We start from the raw sequence: 23,549 nt of genomic DNA, 5'->3' as shown, positions 1-23,549 counted from the left end.
TAAGGTGCACATATTTATTCCACAGTGTTAATTGTATAAAGAAAATAGATCAAACAAAATCAAGAACCAATTTTAGGCAGCATTCTTATTACTAAAGCTGATTTAAAGTTTTTCACCAATTAATCACACCAAAATACTTATTTAAGACATAATTTGATTTATGCTTAGAATTTGAATAATCAATTGAAGAGAAAAATTAAAATCATACATGTTACATGTATAGTACTGGTCAATTCAAACATTTTCAATACCAGGTATTCCAATGAAGTTTACTTCTGCTATCTGAAATAGCAAATTTCTCCAACTTCACATCAGTGTCTTCAGTTGTTACACAAGCATAAAAAAACAGCATTAAACATACCGGTCTCTCAGTATCTCTCTCTAAATCTGATCTTATTCATAGCTTTCTTTTTCTTTGACCATCAATGGCAAAACAATGCAACAATGATCACAAAATCCACACAAAAAATCTTTTTTTCAAGGTTATAATAAACCTTTCACATAAGAAAATAATATTCAATCAACCTTTCATTATGAAATAACAAGTCGTCGGCTGTTCCCTAACCAGACTACAGGAACTTCAACCTGTGTCAGCCTGGTCCTGACCTCTGCAAAAGAAAATCCCCCTCCCCTCCACCCTCCCCTATTTTTTGGAGACAAATCAATCATTTGGGATATCCTGTCTTCATCAGCAATCTTTTTCAAATGTAGGTCATTTTTCCTACATTCGCTGTAACTGTCAAAGTACAGGATTTTATGAAAAATAAATATTTTTTTTCTTTTCTCTTGCAGAGTGAATCAGACATGTTATTTCCAATATCTAAACCTGCCAATATTGGATTAAATATTGGAGGTTTTTCATAATGCACGTACATATAATAATCATGATTAAATATCATCAAAGAAAGACTTCCAACTTGTTCACATTTCATAAAATACATAAACTGGATGTTACAATATGCAATTGTAATGGATATAGTCTTTTACTAAATCTGGCAACATACAATAGTTTAATAATGGTCTTTTAATACTGTTCATCACAAAATAGCCCTGCATCTTCAAATCAGTTATCAAACTGAAAATTAAACATATATTTGTTGAGGAAAAAAAAATAAACTAACAATTTTCCATTTCTTTGGATCACAGAACAAAAGACACCAAAACCATGCAAGTTTCTTGCAAAACGTGAAGTTAATCATATGTGTACAATCTACACAATTTGTTGACTGAATTATTGATTCCCTATATCCATAGGGACTGTAAACTTGGCCGCAATGCGTGGCTTGCGTGGAGATTTCCTCGGAGATTCCGACTTGTCACTCAGAGTGCTGGAATCGGATTTGGTGGAGCTGGTCTCCAAAGGAAGCTCTTGTCGAAACATGTCGTCGTAGGACATTTCATCTGCTGCTGCACAGGAATGCTCCAGCCTTTTCCCTCCGCCTGGGTTTTTGGATGGTAGGTGAAGGGCCTGAAGTATCTGCTTGGCAGCCAGTTCTTGTAGAGGGGTGGAGGACTGATACCCTGGAGTGGTTCTTCCTTTTCCATCCACATTTTCCTGCCTTGATTTAAATCCCTCCACAGCTCTTTGTTGAATAGATTCTTTTGCATCTTTCGCATCTTCAGACAGGTTCTTTTTGAACTGATCCATCTCGTTCTCGTTAATTTTCCACCATCCGCTGCCTTTGATGAGGTCCAAGAGTTCCTGACTAGCAGACTTTTTCTCCTCCTTGGATCCCGGTTCAGTAGAGGGGGGCCTGGAGATAAGACACTGGGCAGCTAGTTGTAACAGCTCTGAGGTTGGAGTTCTACAGAGAGGAGTCTTCTGGCCCTTCTTTTCCTCCTCACTTATCATCCACATTCTCTCCGTTAAATCTGCAATGGAAATACCAATGCATTCAAATATTATCTTGAAATTGTAATGTTTATGAACAATTTAATGATATAAAAGTTGAAATAGTGTTCATACCCAACAGAAAATTAATGTGTCCAAATACCTGCTATATTTTCAAACTTCATGAGATCTAGTTGTTTGGCAATAGGGTGGAGATCTGGTGAGGGTATGGCAGAAGGAACAGGTGCCCCCAGCAGATCTACAGAGGATCTTGATGACGAGTGCTTCATAATGTCTTCAACTAAAACACCATAAAAATTTATACTACAAATACATACAATATACGTTTAATACGTACAAAGAATACCAACAAAATTATCAAGTTTACAAATGCTATGACTTTCAAAATGTGAAGTAGTTTAAAAAAGGGCTGTATGGTTTTGGCCATTTTAAACTATATTAAAGGGGCATGGTGACGCATAAATGCCATGGTTAAGCAAATATCGAATTTTTACATGATTTCCACACATTTTATATATCATATGAAAAGATGAACTTTTGAAAAATTACGGTGTTCTAAAGTAAATAAATCAAATTAGAAAGAGAAAAATAGAATTACGCGTTGGGCCAACACATAAATATAGAGTTTTCCTTCTGCTTCATAGCCACGCAAGCGCAGGGGAATGTAAATACTACAGCGTGGCATACATTGTGAGCCAGAAACCTCTCATTGAAACATGATGTCTTCAAGAACTATATACTTATTAAGATGCATTCTCTAGGAATGCATATTTCTTACCACAGACATCAAATAGCTTCAAATTCAAATTCTTTTATCAGTGTGTCAATCCCATTGTAACTATTTTTAGACAGAAATCACAATCATGTGACACTAAACCAATGTCCAAGACAACTCGGTTTGTTTACATGTGCAATTTCTGGATGAGTTTTAATGACCTTTAAATTAATAGCTGATGACTTATGATGCGTTAAACCTTCCGTATGATGAAATTTCGTGTATCTCTTTTTATTTTGTTGTCATGATTAAAAAGTAAAACATCTATTTTTAGTAACCGTGCCACTTTAAGTATCAAACTCCAAATACCTTCAGGATGAGTATCAGTGACTCCTGAGTCACTAGACTGAGTATCTGATTCAGCAGATGGTGACAGCCTGACTATTCCAGGGATTGGTGACATGCTCCCTACAAGAAACAATCAAGTACTTATTTTCTCAGTATCTTTAATTGATATCAATGAAGCAAATGAAATTTCATTCATGTGAGCACATACCTGAAAATTCTTCTGCAAGCAGCACATACTTCCTCTGCCCTTTCCCTCCAAAGTCCACAATGTGTGGAATAGCCTGCAGCAAAGATTCTATCGTAGGATAGCCGTACAGAGCAGGTTTAATCTCAATGCCAAAGTTTTCCTTGAAGGCAGATGCAAAATGGGACACATTTATCTGGGAGTGTTTGTGAAGGAGAATGCGGGTGTCCCTTGCAAAGGTTTGGAGGGCGGTCAGGCTAATGACCCCAGATTCATCGTCTCCAGTCACCTACAAAACAGTCAAAGGTTGGCAACTCTTAAAACAGAATTACTCTAAAAGGAAATAACTCTACCTCATTTTGCATAATTTTTAAAAAAATTTCAGTAAAGACACTGTACATGACAATATACAAATTAAATACTGTGAAATCATTAGATTTCGTGATGGCTCAATTTTCGTGAAATTCGTGGGTACCTTTCATCCACATATTAACAAGAATTAAAAAATTAGTGTTATAAAATCATATGTCCTTATGTTGGACGAAATTACATCCCCACAAACCTGTAAAAATTAACCAATCCACAAAAATTGGCCCCCACAGATTTTAATGATTTCACAGTATCTGCAGCAATAACTTTCATGACGTCAGCTTCAAATGGCTACGAAACCCAAACTTAAGTCCTTAATTACCTGTACATAGTCAAGCAATTCCTCTTTGATGTGGTTAATGTTGCATTCTGTTCCGTGCATGGACAGGTAGCGGCTACAGAGCTCCATCAGGGGCAGGCTGCCCCCGCTCTGGTCCATCAACAGCTGCAGCACCTGCTTAGCCAGCGGAGGAATGGTGCTGCGATCTGTCAACATAACATACTTACAGCGGTTGATCATCTCCACCTAAAACAACACAAAATAAACATATATTTATTTTGGGTAGTTTTTATACACAAGCTTTCAAAAAAAAACTTCTCAATGTCATAACTGAAGCCTCCTGACTAACAATTCTATAAAGTTTAAGATTTCGGTCATAAAACTGGATTTCTGTCAATCAATATTTTAAAACTTGTAATTAAATTCTTGGCTGAGCTACCTTCACAACATGCTTCAGTTTGTTAAGAAGCTCTTCCTCCGAGTCCACTCCAAAGTCATGTAGTGGAATATTGAAGCCGTAGTGACAGGTGAAAGCAGACATGAGGTGATGTAGGGGGACACACTCATTCTTCTGAACCTTTAGGAGCCCCACAATCTGTTCCGCCAAGATTTTACGTAGCTCGGGCTCCGTGAGGTGAATCAATCTCTCCTCACCCTCCTCCTCAATCTGAAACAGGAATATTCATTTTGGATTTATTTTTATTGAAATCATGGTGTCTCTGTTGGACAAATTTATCTCCCATACAAACACTGAATTTCATAAAATGTTTACAGTTTTTTTAACCATTCTAGAGATCAATAAAATACATGAACAGGTAAATTAGTTACATAATTCAAACTCACATCCACAACATGAGGTATGGATTCAAACAGATCCAGAAGTTTACTGAATCCATAGTCAGACACCCTGCACTGCCGCCCAAAGTGATGGTGGTAGGCCGGAATGAACTTGTTGAACGGCATCCGACACTGTGGGTTGTGCTTCAGCAGGTCCACCACTTCTAATGCAAACTGTTTAGTTCTTTCTATCTCCTCTGGACTCTGGTCTGTATAATTTAATGTGAGAATTTATATTTGTGTTTATTTGAAGTAGTTACACGACATGAATATTGAAACACATATCTTATTGCCCACTCTTCTCGATCGACTCTGCTCCCTACACCATATGAGTAGAGATGTGGCTATTGAAAATGACATAAAGGAAAACATGTAAACAGTGGATAAACAATGATATAATAATATTCATGATTTAAGGTATCCGATGTACAATTGAGCCAGAGAGCTCGGGATTTTCCGGGATAAGCTCGGTAGATTACTGAGCTTGAAATATTTGTTCAAAAAGTCGCACTATTTTTGATCTGACATAATAAACGATAAAGAATAAACAATTGATGCATAAAGTCAAGCAATATTTTATCCTTAATTTTAAAACAAGTTTTTTTTAACTTATCCCCCTTACGCTGATTGTGACATTGTAGTAGCTTTACGTCATTTGCCGTTGTATGACGTTATTTTTTTCCCGCGGCGCTCTTGCAATAACGTGAAGAAAAAAATCCTAATTTATAGAGTAAAAGTTGCAGTACACAAGTCACGTATTTCGTCGAAAAATACTGAGTAGGTCGTTTTTAAAATCATTGATTTCATAGATATTGTGACTGTGCATAACCTGAATTGGGGTAGTCTGTTAATCGTATGGCCCTATTCAATTTGTTCAATTTTTTGTATACCTAATTTCATTATACATACAGAGTGTTTCGGACCTAACATTTGTATAACGGCTTATTTCCTACTAACTATTTTTAATAAGTACCATGCATACGGATTTCGTGGTTAAAATGCTTGTACACTTTTATTGTAATTATTGTGTTAAAACATCTCCTTGTTATTTTCCGTAAATCAAGTTAACAAGAGTAAAATAATGAAATTTCTAATCATTGATTTATTTTTTCATCGGGATTCCAAACAATTTTCCTCTCTCGCATTTCATATTACATGTATGTGCATGAACGGTACATTTTTTACTTCTTCAAAATCGCTGGATTTTATATCATTCAAATAATACTATTAGATACTGATTCCGACTGCTTTAAAGTCAATTCGTTTCATTTTGCTGTTTACATAAAAGAGGCGCGTCATCATCAAATGAAATCAAATACTCGAGATTTGATTGACAGGTTCAGCCAGATAGCCGATGTCCGATGCATGTTATGTGTGGTATTTGTACACAATATTATCGTGTAAAAAATGCATGCTCATTACAACATCACAGCATCATTTATGGTTGAATCATATTTTGTTTTAACTGTGTAAAGCATGTTGATGTATTGTGCATTCCACAATTGTACCGATACGGAAACATCATAGTCAGACTTTATCGACAGTCTCCATTTTAAAACTGACTTAATTTTTTTGTTAAAAAAGGATACAATTTTGAGTAAAAGATAACACAATATATATTGTTTTCTACGAGTAAAAGGTTTGGAATGAATTCTAATTAAACATTTCACACGGTTGTTGCACGCTTTGTTCGTAACGCTTTACACACCTGATGTGACCCGCAATTCACGACTTCGTTGTATTAGTAACAATATTTTTTTTGCAAACATTTTGCTGAATGAAAAAAAATTGAACAATTTAGATATTTAATTCTAAAATTACAAGTTCTCAATCGTAAAAGAAAATTACCAGGTAACGGGAATATGCGTTGGATTATGAATGCGACGGCTAACGTTGGGGGGGTGGGGGTAAAAATCGTGCGAGTCGTCATGGTCATTGTAAAAAAAAATTCGCAAAAATGAAAAAAAGATATTGATAAAGGTAATCAATTTATTTAAAAACTTTATTTTATTCAAATATGTTAGTAATATTTATTTGATAAATATTATTAATGATTACACATGTTTTCGTCAAAGAAAAGTAGTATTTAACCATGCGTGATTTGCAGAGCTAGAGTTACTTCCCCATAGTGATTTAGCGGGAAAAACATCTATTTTTAGAAACTACATATCCTTACCTATCAAACGAGTACATTGAATATATACCTTACCAGGCATCATTTTTTGGTCAATTGTACATCGGATACCTTAATGTTTCATACAACTCACCTTTCCTAGGCAGAGTTACAATGCCATCTCTTCCTTCATTTGAAATCTGCAATTAAAAAATTCAGCAAATATTTCAATAAAAATCAACAAAGGCTCATCTTTTTAAACATATTATTATTTACATATATGCAACTTTAGTGGCTAGGCTGATTCTGCTGACACTACTTACCACAATAGAAGTAGCAGGCAGTTCAGATAACAGATCGTCCAGGTCAGCCATTCCATACTCGGACACATCAAACCGCTTGTTAAATGCCAACGCTGTGAAGAAAATAAAGATCCTATAAGATTTGGAAGTCTTAAAATATGTATATTGTGATGTTTTTTCTTTTGAAATAAACCAAAAATTCAGATGTAATTCATGCACCGGTATATAACACATTTTCTATTCTCTCTTCCTGATCAATGCCGTAGTCATGCATTTGAAAACCCACTAGGGCATTTACAATTTTTCTTTACAAGACCTTTTAAAAAGCATGCTATGGAAAAATATAGTAATTTGTAGTACGAATTAAAATTTTTAAAGTTTCAATATTTTTTTAATTATAATTTTATGCAGCACTTTCATTTCCATGAATATCTTGAAGAGCCCCATAACATCTTTGTAAAACCTAGCATATTGGGATACAGCGTATTACACACTCAGTTAATACTGATAGGATCTACACTCACTGAAAGCCTCAGGGATGGCAGAGACAGTCAGTTGTTTTCCTGGTTGAGTCTTGAGAATCTTTGTAAGGTCTGATGTAAACCTCCTCAGCTGTGCCTTGTGACTCAATGTCAGCATCTTTCTGTCTCCTGTACCTAGGACCTAAATCCAAAACATTACATACCAGTTAGATATGCAGAACTCAGTACATGTAACATTTAAATGTCTGATCAGAAATTTTTGAAACTGAATATCATATAGGAGCAATAGACAATACTGGTAATCCCAGAGAAAGCTCTCCCTCTTGCTTATGGACAAATACCAGTATTAAAACAAAATGTCAGCATTTTAAATACAATTCCTTTTAGATAAGTCATTATTACTTAGCAAAATTTTAAACAAGTGAAGAGCAAGATGATAACCGATCATAAAACCCACCTGAACAACATGAGGGATAGCTTCAAATAAATCCTTGAGACGATTGTAGCCGTAGTCTGCCACGCGGCACTGCCTGCCGAAGAAATGGTGATAGGATGGGATGAACTTGCTGAATGGCATGCGACACTGAGGCGACTGCTTCAGAAGGTCTACCATCTCCCGGCTAATCTGGCTCAACTGCTGGCTCAGGAGTGGGCTAGTGCAGGTCCGACTCTGTTCTGCTGCAATACATAGTGCACAGTTTAATTTCATTTCAGAACTTGAATGTATTGACATGTAAAATCCTCATAATTCTCTGTCTGAAAATTTTTAAAGGGTCCTACTTATTTTACAAAAATTTCATTGGCAGGAATTTTTAGTTGACTTTGAATATACATAGTTTGGAGATATGTGAATTTGTGGTCAGTGACAAATGATTGTCATGTTGTTTATTTTGATGGATATTTGATTTTTGTGGATCTGCTCTACAATGAAGACCAAAATACTGGTGCTCAGCAAAAACTGATAAAACCACAGTTTAAGACAAAAATTTAAACAAGAGGCCCAGGGGCCACATCGCTCACCTGAGCAACAATTGCCTTAATTCTGATCAAATTAGCATTACAGTATCAAAATATCTTGACAACTAAGTACAGTAGATCTTGCTAAAAAAAATAGAAAATCTGTCAATTTTTATCCACCTCTTTTTTGGGGTAAATACCAAGCCCCTTTTGTTGTTGTACCTGTAAGAAGATTTTTCTCTATTCCAATTTACCCCCCCCCCCCCTCCATTTCGTGGCCCCCCTTTTCTCTAGGGAATCATGGTTTCATCAAACTTAAATCTGCATAACCTGTGCTTTCACACTAAGTACTGAGTTTTGGACCGAAAAGTTTCCCAGAATATTTTTAAAGATTTTCTCTATATATTCCTATGTAAAAATTCAAACTGCCGTCACGGCCCAGCCCTATCACTAGGGACTGTGATTTTGCAAACTTGAATTTACACTATCCGAGGATGCCTCTACACAAGTTACGGCTTTTCTGGCCAAATAGTCTTTAAAAAGAAGATATTAAAGATTTTCTCTATATATTCCTATGTAAAAATTCATCCCCCATTGTGGCCTCACCATACCCCATGACTATTATTTAAACAAACTTGAATCTTTACGATCTTGGGATGCTTCCACTTAAATTTGGGCTTTCCTGGCCTTATAGTTTTGAGAAGAAGATTTTTAAAGATTTTCTCTATATATAAAAATTTATCCCCCATTGTGGCCCCGCCCTACCCCCAGGGACCATGATTTGAACAAACTTGAATCTACATTATCTGAAGATGGTTACAATTTGAGCTTTCTTGGCCATAAAGTTTTGAAAAGAAATTTTTTTAAAGATTTTCTCTATATATTCCTATATAAAAATTTATCCCCTAATTGTGGCCCCACCCTACCCCTGGGGACCATGATTTGAACAAACTTGAATCTACACTACCTGAGGAAGCTTCCACTCAAATTTAAGCTTTTCTGGCCTTATAGTTTTTGAGAAGAAGATTTTTAAAAAAAATTTCGATATATTCCTATGTAAAACATGACCCCCCTCTTGTGGCCCCACCCTACCCCCGGGGACCATTATTTGAACAAACTTGAATCTACACTACCTGAGGATGCTTCCATTTTAATTTGAGCTTTTCTGGCCTGATAGTTTTTTAGAAGAAGATTTTTAAAGATTTTGTCTATATATTTCTATGTAAAACTTGATCCCCTAATTGTGGCCCCACCCTACCCCTGGGGACCATGATTTGAACAAACTTGAATCTACACTACCTGAGGAAGCTTCCACTCAAATTTAAGCTTTTCTGACCTTATAGTTTTTGAGAAGAAGATTTTTAAAGATTTTCTCTATATATTCCTATGTAAAACTTGATCCCCCCATTGTGGCCCCACCCTACCCCTGGGGACCATGATTTGAACAAACTTGAATCTACACTACCTGAGGAAGCTTCCACTTTGATTTGAGCTTCTCTGGCCTAATAATGTTTTAGAAGAAGATTTTTAAGGATTTTGTCTATATATTTCTATGTAAAACTTGATCCCCCCATTGAGGCCCCACCCTACCCCGGGGACCATGATTTGAACAAACTTGAATCTACACTATCTGAGGAGGCTCCCATTTTAATTTGAGCTTTTCTGGCCTGATAGTTTTTTAGAAGAAGATTTTTAAGGATTTTGTCTATATATTTCTATGTAAAACTTGATCCCCCCATTGTGGCCCCTCCCTACCCCTGGGGACCATAATTTGAACAAACTTGAATCTACACTACCTGAGGATGCCGCCACACAAGTTTGAGCTTTTCAGGCCGAATAGTTTTTGAGAAGAAGATTTTTGAAAAATACCAACAAATTTTCAATAATTCTCAATTATCTCCCCTTTAAAGAGGGCGTGGCCCTTCATTTGAACAAACTTGAATCCCCTTCACCTAGTGGTGCTTTGTGCCAAATTTGGTTGAAATCTGCCCAGTGGTTCTTGAGAAGAAGATGAAAATGTGAAAAGTTTACAACGCCAACGCCGACAACGACAACGACAACAGACAACGGACAAATTGTGATCAGAAAAGCTCACTTGAGCCTTTGGCTCAGGTGAGCTAAAAATCATTCAAAAAGACAGGAAGCTAAATATCTTTGATAATACAGGTACAATATAAATTCATTGATTTTAAGAGTTCTTAACAATGTGACGTCCCATATCACATGATCACACCAATGCATAATTGTGACTATAAAATACTCACCAATCTGAGATGGGGGTTTATTTTCTGCCCACTGAATCTTTTTTACACCTGAGCTGGACACCTGAATCTGGATACCTGGAACACAGCTGATCAGGTGTTCTAGAGGGACCCCTCCATCCATGGCATCAGGGATAGGCGAAAATTCTGCCCCATAGCAGGCAGGAAAACTACAATTGCAAACATCAAGAGGGCCTTAAGACATTCAATTACCGGGTATATTTTTCTATGCATCCTTTTCTAATTTTGATTTTTTAACAGTTTAGATTCATCCTATATTTTAAAGATCGCATGACTGAACAAACCTCATAAGTGGCATGTTTCCTTCATGAGTAAGAAGCAAGGTATGAACATCGGCAGCGAATGTTTTGAGGCGCACTCTGACCAAGGGCAGCATGCATCTATTGACAGCCTCAACATAAGTCACGGACCCCTCGGGACAGTGTTTGGGGCAGGCGGGCTGTTCCAAGATCTCGTTCATATCCCCGTCCCCTGGGTCAGAGGTTGGGGTGGTAGAGGTGGGAGGGTAAGAGTTGGCCAGGTACACCATTCTACCAGCCCCTCCCTGCTCTCGAATCTCTATTGTGTCCCTCATCTTGTATAATTCAGACACACTGATGGTCCTGTGGTATCTTAGAAAAATTTTAAAGTTCATATTACTGGTGCATGTTCACATTGTCTCAGTTTCAGTTTGCAGAACAATCCTTTGATCATAGCTTGGAAGAGTATTATTTTCTTTAACACTGACATTTTTTATTTTATGCAACAAAGAAAATGTCTAAATTACATATAAACCAGTAAATGAGAATCAAATTTCTTTTACCTTTTATCAAAGAGCTCAATAAATTTGAATAAAGGCAAAACATTTCCTTTTGCTTCCGAGAGTAAAGCCACAGCTTCCATTCTGCAAATGCAAAAATGATTTAAACTGAAAATAATGTACGGAAAACAAACAGATTAATAAATTCATTGACAAATGAAAATCAGTTATACATGCATTTCATTACAAGCTTTCTATGAGGGAGCTGGTATTGCAGCACTAGCGAATATCCAAAACTCATTTAGAACATGCATATGCATACAAGTCCTAATTGCCTGAATAAAGTCTAAAATATTATGCTCATGATAACTGAGAGTGAATAATGACTACATGCACACCTTGTACTGGAAGCAGGGCGCTGTGTTTCTTCATTCTTCAGCGTAACATGGATCCTTTTGTAGCCAATCTTCTTGCGGTGGAATTGTGAGATGGCGAATCTGGCCTCCTCTATACTGGGGACCTTCACCATTCCAAGACTTGTGTTATCTGGCTGAGTCTTAACATGCACATTCAAAACCTACAGAAATAACAAGATTTACAGGTATTATTAGGATTTTTTAATTACCAATATGTCTTAACTTTTTTTTCATAATGTTTCTAAATCTAGGTACTCAGTATTACTCACTAAACAAAAGACAATTTTAAGTCTAATGTCATAAAAGCTGTTTGAATTTAAGGACTGACAGCCATTCAAATTACTGCAAGAATATTGAAAGCATTCAAGGCAAAGCAAATAGATACAGTGAAGAGATATTTCAACTAGGAGTATGTTGACTCTTGAATGAGAATGAAAACATGCTAGTATCAAAAGACAAAAAAACTACATTCATTCACTTTGGACAATAACATACCCTGACATGGGGATGGAACGTGGTGAACAGAATCTTCCTCCATTCCTTGGCACTGATGTTGTAGTCTAGGTTGGACACCATTAACTCCACCGGTCCAGTCAGCGAGTCCCAGTCCCCCTGATCAATCTCGACGGAGGAACTACTGGTCGAGCTGGGACACGGGGAGGGACTCGTGATTGGTTGAAAAGTGTATCCACTCTTGTCATTGTAATCCCTATCTGATGGATAATTCCCGTAATTTTCCCTGTTTCTGTGATCGTACGTCGGATGCATGTATTCGTTTTGATATCCATTGTGCTGGTTGTTTCTGCGATAGTTCTGTGAGTTACTCTCATACAGACTGCGATACGAACTGTAACTGGTGAAGCTACGATTATGCTGGGAGCCGTAGTGATAGAAACTGTTGGACACGTTGTAACCATGGTAATTATTGTAGTCATCCTGATGATGGTGGTGGTTGGGGTAATTGTGGCGGTTTTGATAACCGTGGTAGTAATTGTAGTGGGAGTAAAATGGTTCAGGAGGAGTGTGGTCCTCAGACTGCCACTGCTCCTCCTGGTACAGCTGCTGCTGCAACATGAGGACGTGGCGACTCCCTTTGTTATCCTTAGAAAACTTGTCCACAACATTCTGTATCTTCGCGGATGATGCTACGTCTTTGTCGTTAGAATAGACAAGGTCCCTGGATTCTGATTTCATTTTTGTGTCCTTTCCTGACTCTGCTAATGGTTTTTTTTCATCCGATCTAGATTTTTGATTATTTTTTGATCTTGTATTCTTTGAGCCTGACTGTGAAGTAGGGGATGGTACTTTTGATGAATTTGTACCTGAAACACAAGTTAATAAGTACAGGTGCAAAAGATACTAACTTTTCTATTAAAATTTTTTAATTTTCATGCTGTGTTTGGCTCTACAAATCTGCAAATTATTCAACAGCCACAGTCCAATGCAATACAAAGACTTCCTACCATCAGAAAAACATAACATGCAGCACAAGTTTCATTGTGATCAAAATTCACAATAATGCTGTTAAAAAATTCTCAGTCTTTTTTTTTTGGTAAAAGTTGCAACCAGTCACAATTTCAGACACACAGAAATCACTCACCATTGCTGATGTTAGAGTATGTCTGGGAGGCTTGAGGAAAGTCCACTTTAATTTTGTTTCCATATACATCCTCACCCTCCATTCTAGTCCTTGCTCTGAAAGAAATGTGTTCAGGTGTCTGATCAGGACTCACAGTGAGCTTGTTTCTGATTGGTTAAAAGTGATCAGGTATGGATAAATTGAAGTTATCTCTCTTGGGAAGTGTGTTTGATTGGTATTCTATAGCAGTACAAATACAAGAGACTTTTTTGACTTTTTTGATTGGTAAAAAGTAATCAAGTATGTAAGTATTGGAGTTATTTCTCTTGAGAAGCATGTTTTGATATTCTCTGACCATAAAATTTAAAATGAATGAAAGAGTTATTTTTATTGCAAACATAAAGATTCATAATTAATATTTATTCTACATTTCTCTTACATTACATAATTAACAATGTTTTAAATAATAAAAATCTTCCTTTTGTTTGAGAAACATAATTTTGAAAAATTGAATTCCATTAATATGCTTCTTCCGTACATGTATAAATATCAACCATTCCTACTTTTAAACCTAAAGATGTTTACACTACCGGTACTTAATTTCTCTATGGTTATTTACCACATGTTAATGAGAATTACAGGCACAAACATGTACACTGTACATAAGAAAACAATTTACTATGAATATTTCTTCTTTCAAAAATGCTTGAAACAATGTTCACTATGCAACAATGCAGTTGTATTACTTTGTAAATAAATGATAAAGGCCTTCAACAACAAGCTACAGAAATTACAGCTTACAAGACCTAATAAGGCGAAGTAAGTTTAGATCCAAAATGCAACTACCGGTATAAGGAATGCTTCCAACAAAAAAAATAATTATTATTAAATCACAATATAGAAATTCATTTACCATTAAACAAGTTTGTAGCTGAAATAAAATTTTCTTGTTTATAAAATTAAATTCCCTATGCTTCAAAACTGACATAACATCAGTATTTTTACCCAGTCATGGAAAAAAAGTTTCACTAAAATTTTATAACTTTTAAGTAAAATGCAATTTGATTGGAGATGTGAATGTTACGTAGTAGACAAAAACTTTTGTGAGAGAATTTAGCCTCTCATTTGGGAGAGTGGTTGGATGTGTCCAATTTTACATTTTTAAGCCTTTTCATTGAAGTCTCTCACAAGATGCGAGAGGATTAACAGATATGCCTATCACGAAATTGATTTCACAACGATAAAGCTTCAGATACCTGATCTGCAAGTCATGAGTTTGAAACCCACTTGGGATTTTAACATTCTTGCATTTTCTAAAAATGAGTATTATGGACAACATGAGCAAGTATTATACATTATGAAAATTCAAAGTTTTGACCAAGAAGACAGTGCCTCAAATAGCTGCAGACAGAGCAGGGTGGAGATCTATGTGGCACAGAAAAGATTGGGTGTTGAGTAAAAAATTAAAAATCGTGATTAAATTTTGAATTTGCTAAAATGTATCAATGTTAATTTGACATACTTATATCTTTGTAACAACGAAGCTGGTTCATTTAGCACAAAAATGTACCAGTAAAATATCTGTATATCGGTACATGCATTATCAAGCCAAAAAAATATTTCTACCTGTCATTCAATAAAATCCTGACCCCCTAGGTCACCACCCCATTTTACAAGCAAACCAAAGCAATCACCACAAAATAACATATTTCAATAACTTCTTTTAATATTTCAGTGACTTGTTTTAATATTTCAATAACTTGTTTCAATATTTCAGTAATTTGTTACATACTTTGCAGCATCATTGTGACACTTGAAGCGTAATACAGCAACATCCTTGCAAACAGAGACTACGCGTCCCCCACAATTCTCAGACAGCTTTTTCAGGCGACTTTGTATTTTCTTTTCATAAACACCACCAGGCAAGTTGGTTACCTCTACATCTAATCCACCTTCATCAACCTGGAAGAAAAGTCATTTGAAAGTTATTTCTATCAAAGACATGTATCAGCATTTGTCCATAATATGTACAATAATATATTCAAGCTTTTATCCCTTTTTTTGTTCCATATGTGACAATACTCCAGTTTTATCCTCCTTGTATCAAGACATGTGAGAAGGTTCTATACAAGTACTCAGTTCTATTCTAATACACATGCTTTTGTATTTTTAAGATTTTATGTACCGGTAGCTGAATGGATAATTGTAAAATGAATATCATTTCAGAGTCAGCATGTTATCAATACATGTATGTGTAAAAATACCGTACTCGTAAACAAATTTTTTCTTAGTGAAATCAAAAGAAACTTACAACTTCTGCCTGGCGTTTAGGTAGGTCTTTCACTAACTCCTCATAGAGGATGCTTTTTGTGGCACAGATTTTAAGCGCCTCCGACACTCTGCGGCTGTGTATAAGAACAACGTCATACTTTTTTCTGTGTCTTAAATCCGATAAATCAGCAGCGAAATTAACGTCAGCTGAAAAAGAAATCTTTTCTATTCAAAACTAAGCAACCCTCAATAATTAAAACAACAATGTACATGAATGAGATATTAAAATATTTAAAACAACAGGATTCTCATTCTTCTCAGCTGCAGATAAAAAAATATCAACACTTTATATCGCCTCTATACTTACAAGAAACAAGAACTACAGTTGCAGGTGGAGAATGGGTGTCTGAAAATCTTCTCAAACTCTGTCGAATTTTGTCATCAGCAGCATTTTTACTGGTTGCAGTGATGTGAACAACATTTACCTTAAAGTGATGAAGTTTACATTTTTTAATAGAGAAATTGAGACTCTCCTCTGTTGATAACATGCAAGGACCAACCTAGGGGGCGACTTGGGCGAAATAGTCGCTTTTTGATCGGTAACTTCGCCGGAATTTCCTCCGAAAGAGAAGTTGAAGTCGCCCTGTATTATGAGTTCACAATCGTGTAAATTAACCCCAAAGGCAATAAAATGATAATTAACTAATTCTAAAGACATTTTCACAGTCTCAGTTAACCCCTGTTGTGATTTATTACTCAAGGCTGTCTTATCTTTAGGGGGTTATAAATACGGGTGATGCAACCACATACTGTGCAACCGATGTTTATTTCTTTTAGTGTTGATGTTACAATTAGTTGGTAACTTGTAATTAGTTAATAACTCTGCCAAAGTAATGCTAAAACAATCATAAAACCGTTTGTTTACAGTTATCTTTAAAAATAAGATCATCTACATAACGGTTGTAATTGGGTCAAAGGGTTAGACTAATACCTCCAAAATACACAGAAATACAGAGACTGATTTTATTTGTCATTTAGCTAACACAATTACAACACATTTCATCTATAAAATGTATGAATACATCAAATAAATTAAATTTAATAAATTGGATAATTTTTTTTTAATTTTTAGAAGTTGTTTTATTTTTTATTGACTTCTAATCTAATTTAATTAAATTATTAAAAGTTGAGTAATAAGCATTATGCTGTTGTCAAGTAATGGAAGTCTCCCTGATTTCTCAAACTTCTCTCTATTTTTCTGTTAGGGAGAAGTGAAGTCTCCCTAAAATTTTGCTCTAGGTTGGTCCCTGAACATGTCTTATACTTTGCAGGGTTCCCCATCGTTAATACTGGTGAATGTTTTTTGAGCTCAAATAAATTTGTCATATATTGAGAGATTAAATCAACAGGTGGGATAAAAATGTTTAATTGAACATTACTTCTCAGTAATATATTAATAGTAATCTCACTAATTCAATATATTCTCCTATTTCATGAAGACCCTGAAAACCTGTTGAATCTTAACCAGGTACTGTGTATTTCATTGCGGTGCAGAGAAATTTATGGTGAAATTAAATACATGTACATGTATTAATGTACGTTGTATCAAAAAAATTATGTGGAACTTATACACAGTAAAATTTTTCATGATATTCAAGTCTTCAAATTTGACAAATATTTTTTGTACATGAATTTATGTACATAAATGTACCGGTATATATAAGGCTTTACATTTACCTGGGCAGCATTAAGTTCTTGGATGATGTCCTTGCTTTCTTTGCTGGTGTCACAAACACACATAAACTCTACCTCCCGATGGTCTACGAACAGAGTGTCTCGAATGATCTGAACAACAGAGAGGGCAGATTTCCATCTGGGAACTGAGCAATTTTCAATATCCCAGAAGACACCAATCGGTGGGAGGCTGTTCGACATACTGAACTAAATATCTGAAGGAAATCAAGATTTCTTTTAAGTTATGAATAAAACTTTAAAAATGTAGGAATTCATTATTTTTTTTTCTTGCTTTGAATTTACAGGCTATGTTGAAATTTAGACTTTTCTTGATTATTCAGAGTAAATGTGTAAAATATCAATTTGAGTCTTCTGACTGTGTTGATAAATTACATGTAATATCAAACTCATGGAACATATTTTCTCATTAAATGGGGGATAAAAATAAAACGTTATCTAAAATTGAATGCCAAATTGAAAAGCTTAAAAAAAAATTTAAAAATGTTTCACATACTTACGTTAAAATAGTATAAAGCAGCAGAAAGCATAAATGGTGAAGTTTGGGATATAATTTCATTCTAAAACTTAAAAGATGGTGGGGTTAAAAAAATGAAGTCTCATTCCAGCACCATCAACAGCCATACTTAAGGCTAGCCTCCCTGTAAAATAAAAATACATTAAAAGTATGTCAATACCATAACAAAGGAATAAAATAACAGCACTGTTTTGTAAAGAAAGGGGATATGGATTGTTAAAATATTGCTTACGCAATTAAACAAACAACCGTCATAGCTGTGAAATAAGATAAGATATTCAAAAGTAAATGAAAATTTGACAATTCATGTATTAGCATGAAAAGAATAGAAATTGAGGAAATCAATTTTAAACAATAAATAGGGTAAATAAACCTACCTTCGAAACTACATTTTCCCACAGTTTCTTTCAAAACACCAACGCTTTAGTCAAGCTACCTGCCAATAAGCTACCTGCCAATAACAATTCTTAGCGTATTTTTATCGACTATTTTTAGAGACGTCCGATCCCGATTGCATTGTATAATAAGATAAAAGGGCGCAAAGCGCCCAAACTAGGAGGTGTGCCATCTAGCTGAGACCGGATCCTCGGGGGTACTGGTGTCCCCTGACGGAATCCGGTCTCAAAAGAGGCGATATAAGCACCGATTTCCGGCGCCAGGGCGCTGAGTTAACCTTATCATACAGGTTCCATACATTATTGTAGGGTCTCTATACAGGGCGCCTAGCGCCCAAACTAGGAGGTGTGCCATCTAGCTGAGACCGGATCCTCGGGGGTACTGGTGTCCCCTGACGGAATCCGGTCTCAAAAGAGGCGATATAAGCACCGATTTCCGGGGCCAGGGCGCTGAGTTGACCCTATCATACAGGTTCCATACATTATTGTAGGGTCTCTATACAGGGCGCCTAGCGCCCAAACTAGGAGGTGTGCCATCTAGCTGAGACCGGATCCTCGGGGGTACTGGTGTCCCCTGACGGAATCCGGTCTCAAAAGAGGCGATATAAGCACCGATTTCCGGCGCCAGCTCGCTGAGTTAACCTTATCATACAGGTTCCATACATTATTGTAGGGTCTCTATACAGGGCGCCTAGCGCCCAAACTAGGAGGTGTGCCATCTAGCTGAGACCGGATCCTCGGGGGTACTGGTGTCCCCTGACGGAATCCGGTCTCAAAAGAGGCGATATAAGCACCGATTTCCGGCACCAGGGCGCTGAGTTGACCCTATCATACAGGTTCCATACATTATTGTAGGGTCTCTATACAGGGCGCCTAGCGCACAAACTAGGAGGTGTGCCATCTAGCTGAGACCGGATCCTCGGGGGTACTGGTGTCCCCTGACGGAATCCGGTCTCAAAAGAGGCAATATAAGCACCGATTTCCGGCGCCAGGGCGCTGAGTTAAACTTATCATACAGGTTCCATACATTATTGTAGGGTCTCTATACAGGGCGCCTAGCGCCCAAACTAGGAGGTGTGCCATCTAGCTGAGACCGGATCCTCGGGGGTACTGGTGTCCCCTGACGGAATCCGGTCTCAAAAGAGGCGATATAAGCACCGATTTCCGGCGCCAGGGCGCTGAGTTGACCCTATCATACAGGTTCCATACATTATTGTAGGGTCTCTATACAGGGCGCCTAGCGCCCAAACTAGGAAGTGTGCCATCTAGCTGAGACCGGATCCTCGGGGGTACTGGTGTCCCCTGACGGAATCCGGTCTCAAAAGAGGCGATATAAGCACCGATTTCCGGCGCCAGGGCGCTGAGTTGACCCTATCATACAGGTTCCATACATTATTGTAGGGTCTCTATACAGGGCGCCTAGCGCCCAAACTAGGAGGTGTGCCATCTAGCTGAGACCGGATCTTCGGGGTACTGGTGTTCCCTGACGGAATCCGGTCTCAAAAGAGGCGATATAAGCACTGATTTCCGGCGCCAGGGCGCTGAGTTGACCCTATCATACAGGTTCCATACATTATTGTAGGGTCTCTATACAGGGCGCCTAGCGCCCAAACTAGGAGGTGTGCCATCTAGCTGAGACCGGATCCTCGGGGGTACTGGTGTCCCCTGATGGAATCCGGTCTCAAAAGAGGCGATATAAGCACCGATTTCCGGCGCCAGGGCGCTGAGTTGACCCTATCATACAGGTTCCATACATTATTGGAGGGTCTCTATACAGGGCGCCTAGCGCCCAAACTAGGAGGTGTGCCATCTAGCTGAGACCGGATCCTCGGGGGTACTGGTGTCCCCTGACGGAATCCGGTCTCAAAAGAGGCGATATAAGCACCGATTTCCGGGGCCAGGGCGCTGAGTTGACCCTATCATACAGGTTCCATACATTATTGTAGGGTCTCTATACAGGGCGCCTAGCGCCCAAACTAGGAAGTGTGCCATCTAGCTGAGACCGGATCCTCGGGGGTACTGGTGTCCCCTGACGGAATCCGGTCTCAAAAGAGGCAATATAAGCACCGATTTTCGGCGCCAGGGCGCTGAGTTAACCATATCATACAGGTTCCATACATTATTGTAGGGTCTCTATACAGGGCGCCTAGCGCCCAAACTAGGAGGTGTGCCATCTAGCTGAGACCGGATCCTCGGGGGTACGGGTGTCCCCTGACGGAATCCGGTCTCAAAAGAGGCGATATAAGCACCGATTTCCGGCGCCAGGGCGCTGAGTTGACCCTATCATACAGGTTCCATACATTATTGTAGGGTCTCTATACAGGGCGCCTAGCGCCCAAACTAGGAGGTGTGCCATCTAGCTGAGACCGGATCCTCGGGGGTACTGGTGTCCCCTGACGGAATCCGGTCTCAAAAGAGGCGATATAAGCACCGATTTCCGGGGCCAGGGCGCTGAGTTGACCCTATCATACAGGTTCCATACATTATTGTAGGGTCTCTATACAGGGCGCCTAGCGCCCAAACTAGGAAGTGTGCCATCTAGCTGAGACCGGATCCTCGGGGGTACTGGTGTCCCCTGACGGAATCCGGTCTCAAAAGAGGCAATATAAGCACCGATTTTCGGCGCCAGGGCGCTGAGTTAACCATATCATACAGGTTCCATACATTATTGTAGGGTCTCTATACAGGGCGCCTAGCGCCCAAACTAGGAGGTGTGCCATCTAGCTGAGACCGGATCCTCGGGGGTACTGGTGTCCCCTGACGGAATCCGGTCTCAAAAGAGGCGATATAAGCACCGATTTCCGGCGCCAGGGCGCTGATTTGACCCTATCATACAGGTTCCATACATTATTGTAGGGTCTCTATACAGGGCGCCTAGCGCACAAACTAGGAGGTGTGCCATCTAGCTGAGACCGGATCCTCGGGGGTACTGGTGTCCCCTGACGGAATCCGGTCTCAAAAGAGGCGATATAAGCACCGATTTCCGGGGCCAGGGCGCTGAGTTGACCCTATCTTACAGGTTCCATACATTATTGTAGGGTCTCTATACAGGGCGCCTAGCGCCCAAACTAGGAGGTGTGCCATCTAGCTGAGACCGGATCCTCGGGGGTACTGGTGTCCCCTGACGGAATCCGGTCTCAAAAGAGGCGATATAAGCACCGATTTCCGGGGCCAGGGCGCTGAGTTGACCCTATCATTCAGGTTCCATACATTATTGTAGGGTCTCTATACAGGGCGCCTAGCGCCCAAACTAGGAAGTGTGCCATCTAGCTGAGACCGGATCCTCGGGGGTACTGGTGTCCCCTGACGGAATCCGGTCTCAAAAGAGGCGATATAAGCACCGATTTCCGGCGCCAGGGCGCTGAGTTGACCCTATCATACAGGTTCCATACATTATTGTAGGGTCTCTATACAGGGCGCCTAGCGCCCAAACTAGGAAGTGTGCCATCTAGCTGAGACCGGATCCTCGGGGGTACTGGTGTCCCCTGACGGAATCCGGTCTCAAAAGAGGCGATATAAGCACCGATTTCCGGCGCCAGGGCGCTGAGTTGACCCTATCATACAGGTTCCATACATTATTGTAGGGTCTCTATACAGGGCGCCTAGCGCCCAAACTAGGAGGTGTGCCATCTAGCTGAGACCGGATCCTCGGGGGTACTGGTGTCCCCTGACGGAATCCGGTCTCAAAAGAGGCGATATAAGCACCGATTTCCGGCGCCAGGGCGCTGAGTTAACCTTATCATACAGGTTCCATACATTATTGTAGGGTCTCTATACAGGGCGCCTAGCGCCCAAACTAGGAGGTGTGCCATCTAGCTGAGACCGGATCCTCGGGGGTACTGGTGTCCCCTGACGGAATCCGGTCTCAAAAGAGGCGATATAAGCACCGATTTCCGGGGCCAGGGCGCTGAGTTGACCCTATCATACAGGTTCCATACATTATTGTAGGGTCTCTATACAGGGCGCCTAGCGCCCAAACTAGGAGGTGTGCCATCTAGCTGAGACCGGATCCTCGGGGGTACTGGTGTCCCCTGACGGAATCCGGTCTCAAAAGAGGCGATATAAGCACCGATTTCCGGCGCCAGCTCGCTGAGTTAACCTTATCATACAGGTTCCATACATTATTGTAGGGTCTCTATACAGGGCGCCTAGCGCCCAAACTAGGAGGTGTGCCATCTAGCTGAGACCGGATCCTCGGGGGTACTGGTGTCCCCTGACGGAATCCGGTCTCAAAAGAGGCGATATAAGCACCGATTTCCGGCACCAGGGCGCTGAGTTGACCCTATCATACAGGTTCCATACATTATTGTAGGGTCTCTATACAGGGCGCCTAGCGCACAAACTAGGAGGTGTGCCATCTAGCTGAGACCGGATCCTCGGGGGTACTGGTGTCCCCTGACGGAATCCGGTCTCAAAAGAGGCAATATAAGCACCGATTTCCGGCGCCAGGGCGCTGAGTTAAACTTATCATACAGGTTCCATACATTATTGTAGGGTCTCTATACAGGGCGCCTAGCGCCCAAACTAGGAGGTGTGCCATCTAGCTGAGACCGGATCCTCGGGGGTACTGGTGTCCCCTGACGGAATCCGGTCTCAAAAGAGGCGATATAAGCACCGATTTCCGGCGCCAGGGCGCTGAGTTGACCCTATCATACAGGTTCCATACATTATTGTAGGGTCTCTATACAGGGCGCCTAGCGCCCAAACTAGGAAGTGTGCCATCTAGCTGAGACCGGATCCTCGGGGGTACTGGTGTCCCCTGACGGAATCCGGTCTCAAAAGAGGCGATATAAGCACCGATTTCCGGCGCCAGGGCGCTGAGTTGACCCTATCATACAGGTTCCATACATTATTGTAGGGTCTCTATACAGGGCGCCTAGCGCCCAAACTAGGAGGTGTGCCATCTAGCTGAGACCGGATCTTCGGGGTACTGGTGTTCCCTGACGGAATCCGGTCTCAAAAGAGGCGATATAAGCACTGATTTCCGGCGCCAGGGCGCTGAGTTGACCCTATCATACAGGTTCCATACATTATTGTAGGGTCTCTATACAGGGCGCCTAGCGCCCAAACTAGGAGGTGTGCCATCTAGCTGAGACCGGATCCTCGGGGGTACTGGTGTCCCCTGATGGAATCCGGTCTCAAAAGAGGCGATATAAGCA

General features: G+C 39.5%; 1 protein-coding gene across 2 annotated transcripts; it reads right to left on the bottom strand.

Moving 5' to 3' along the window:
* On the bottom strand, positions 1-18,415 carry LOC128165904 (meiosis regulator and mRNA stability factor 1-like). 2 transcript variants are annotated; one of them, XM_052830844.1, is made up of 23 exons: positions 18,373-18,415; positions 17,979-18,119; positions 17,464-17,675; positions 16,094-16,211; positions 15,767-15,933; positions 15,248-15,417; positions 13,477-13,571; positions 12,372-13,198; positions 11,859-12,037; positions 11,524-11,604; positions 11,006-11,332; positions 10,704-10,870; positions 7,940-8,160; positions 7,525-7,663; positions 7,022-7,113; positions 6,853-6,898; positions 4,592-4,794; positions 4,188-4,415; positions 3,791-3,994; positions 3,124-3,388; positions 2,937-3,035; positions 1,995-2,132; positions 1-1,872 (listed from the first exon to the last, which is right to left on the bottom strand). In XM_052830844.1, the coding sequence occupies exons 3-23, from the start codon at positions 17,659-17,661 to the stop codon at positions 1,232-1,234; spliced, it is 4,605 nt and encodes a 1,534-aa protein (XP_052686804.1). In that variant the 5' UTR covers positions 17,662-17,675; positions 17,979-18,119; positions 18,373-18,415; the 3' UTR covers positions 1-1,231. The 2 variants fall into 2 exon arrangements, with proteins under 2 accessions (XP_052686804.1, XP_052686805.1); XM_052830845.1 differs by lacking the exon at positions 18,373-18,415 and having other exon boundaries at positions 7,940-8,157.
* Positions 18,416-23,549: the final 5,134 nt, after the last annotated feature.

The sequence above is a fragment of the Crassostrea angulata genome, chromosome 10, assembly GCF_025612915.1.
Source record: "Crassostrea angulata isolate pt1a10 chromosome 10, ASM2561291v2, whole genome shotgun sequence".
NCBI lineage: Eukaryota > Metazoa > Mollusca > Bivalvia > Ostreida > Ostreidae > Magallana > Magallana angulata.
Note: the sequence above shows the minus strand (reverse complement) of the source record. Positions and strands in the feature narration are given on the sequence as shown.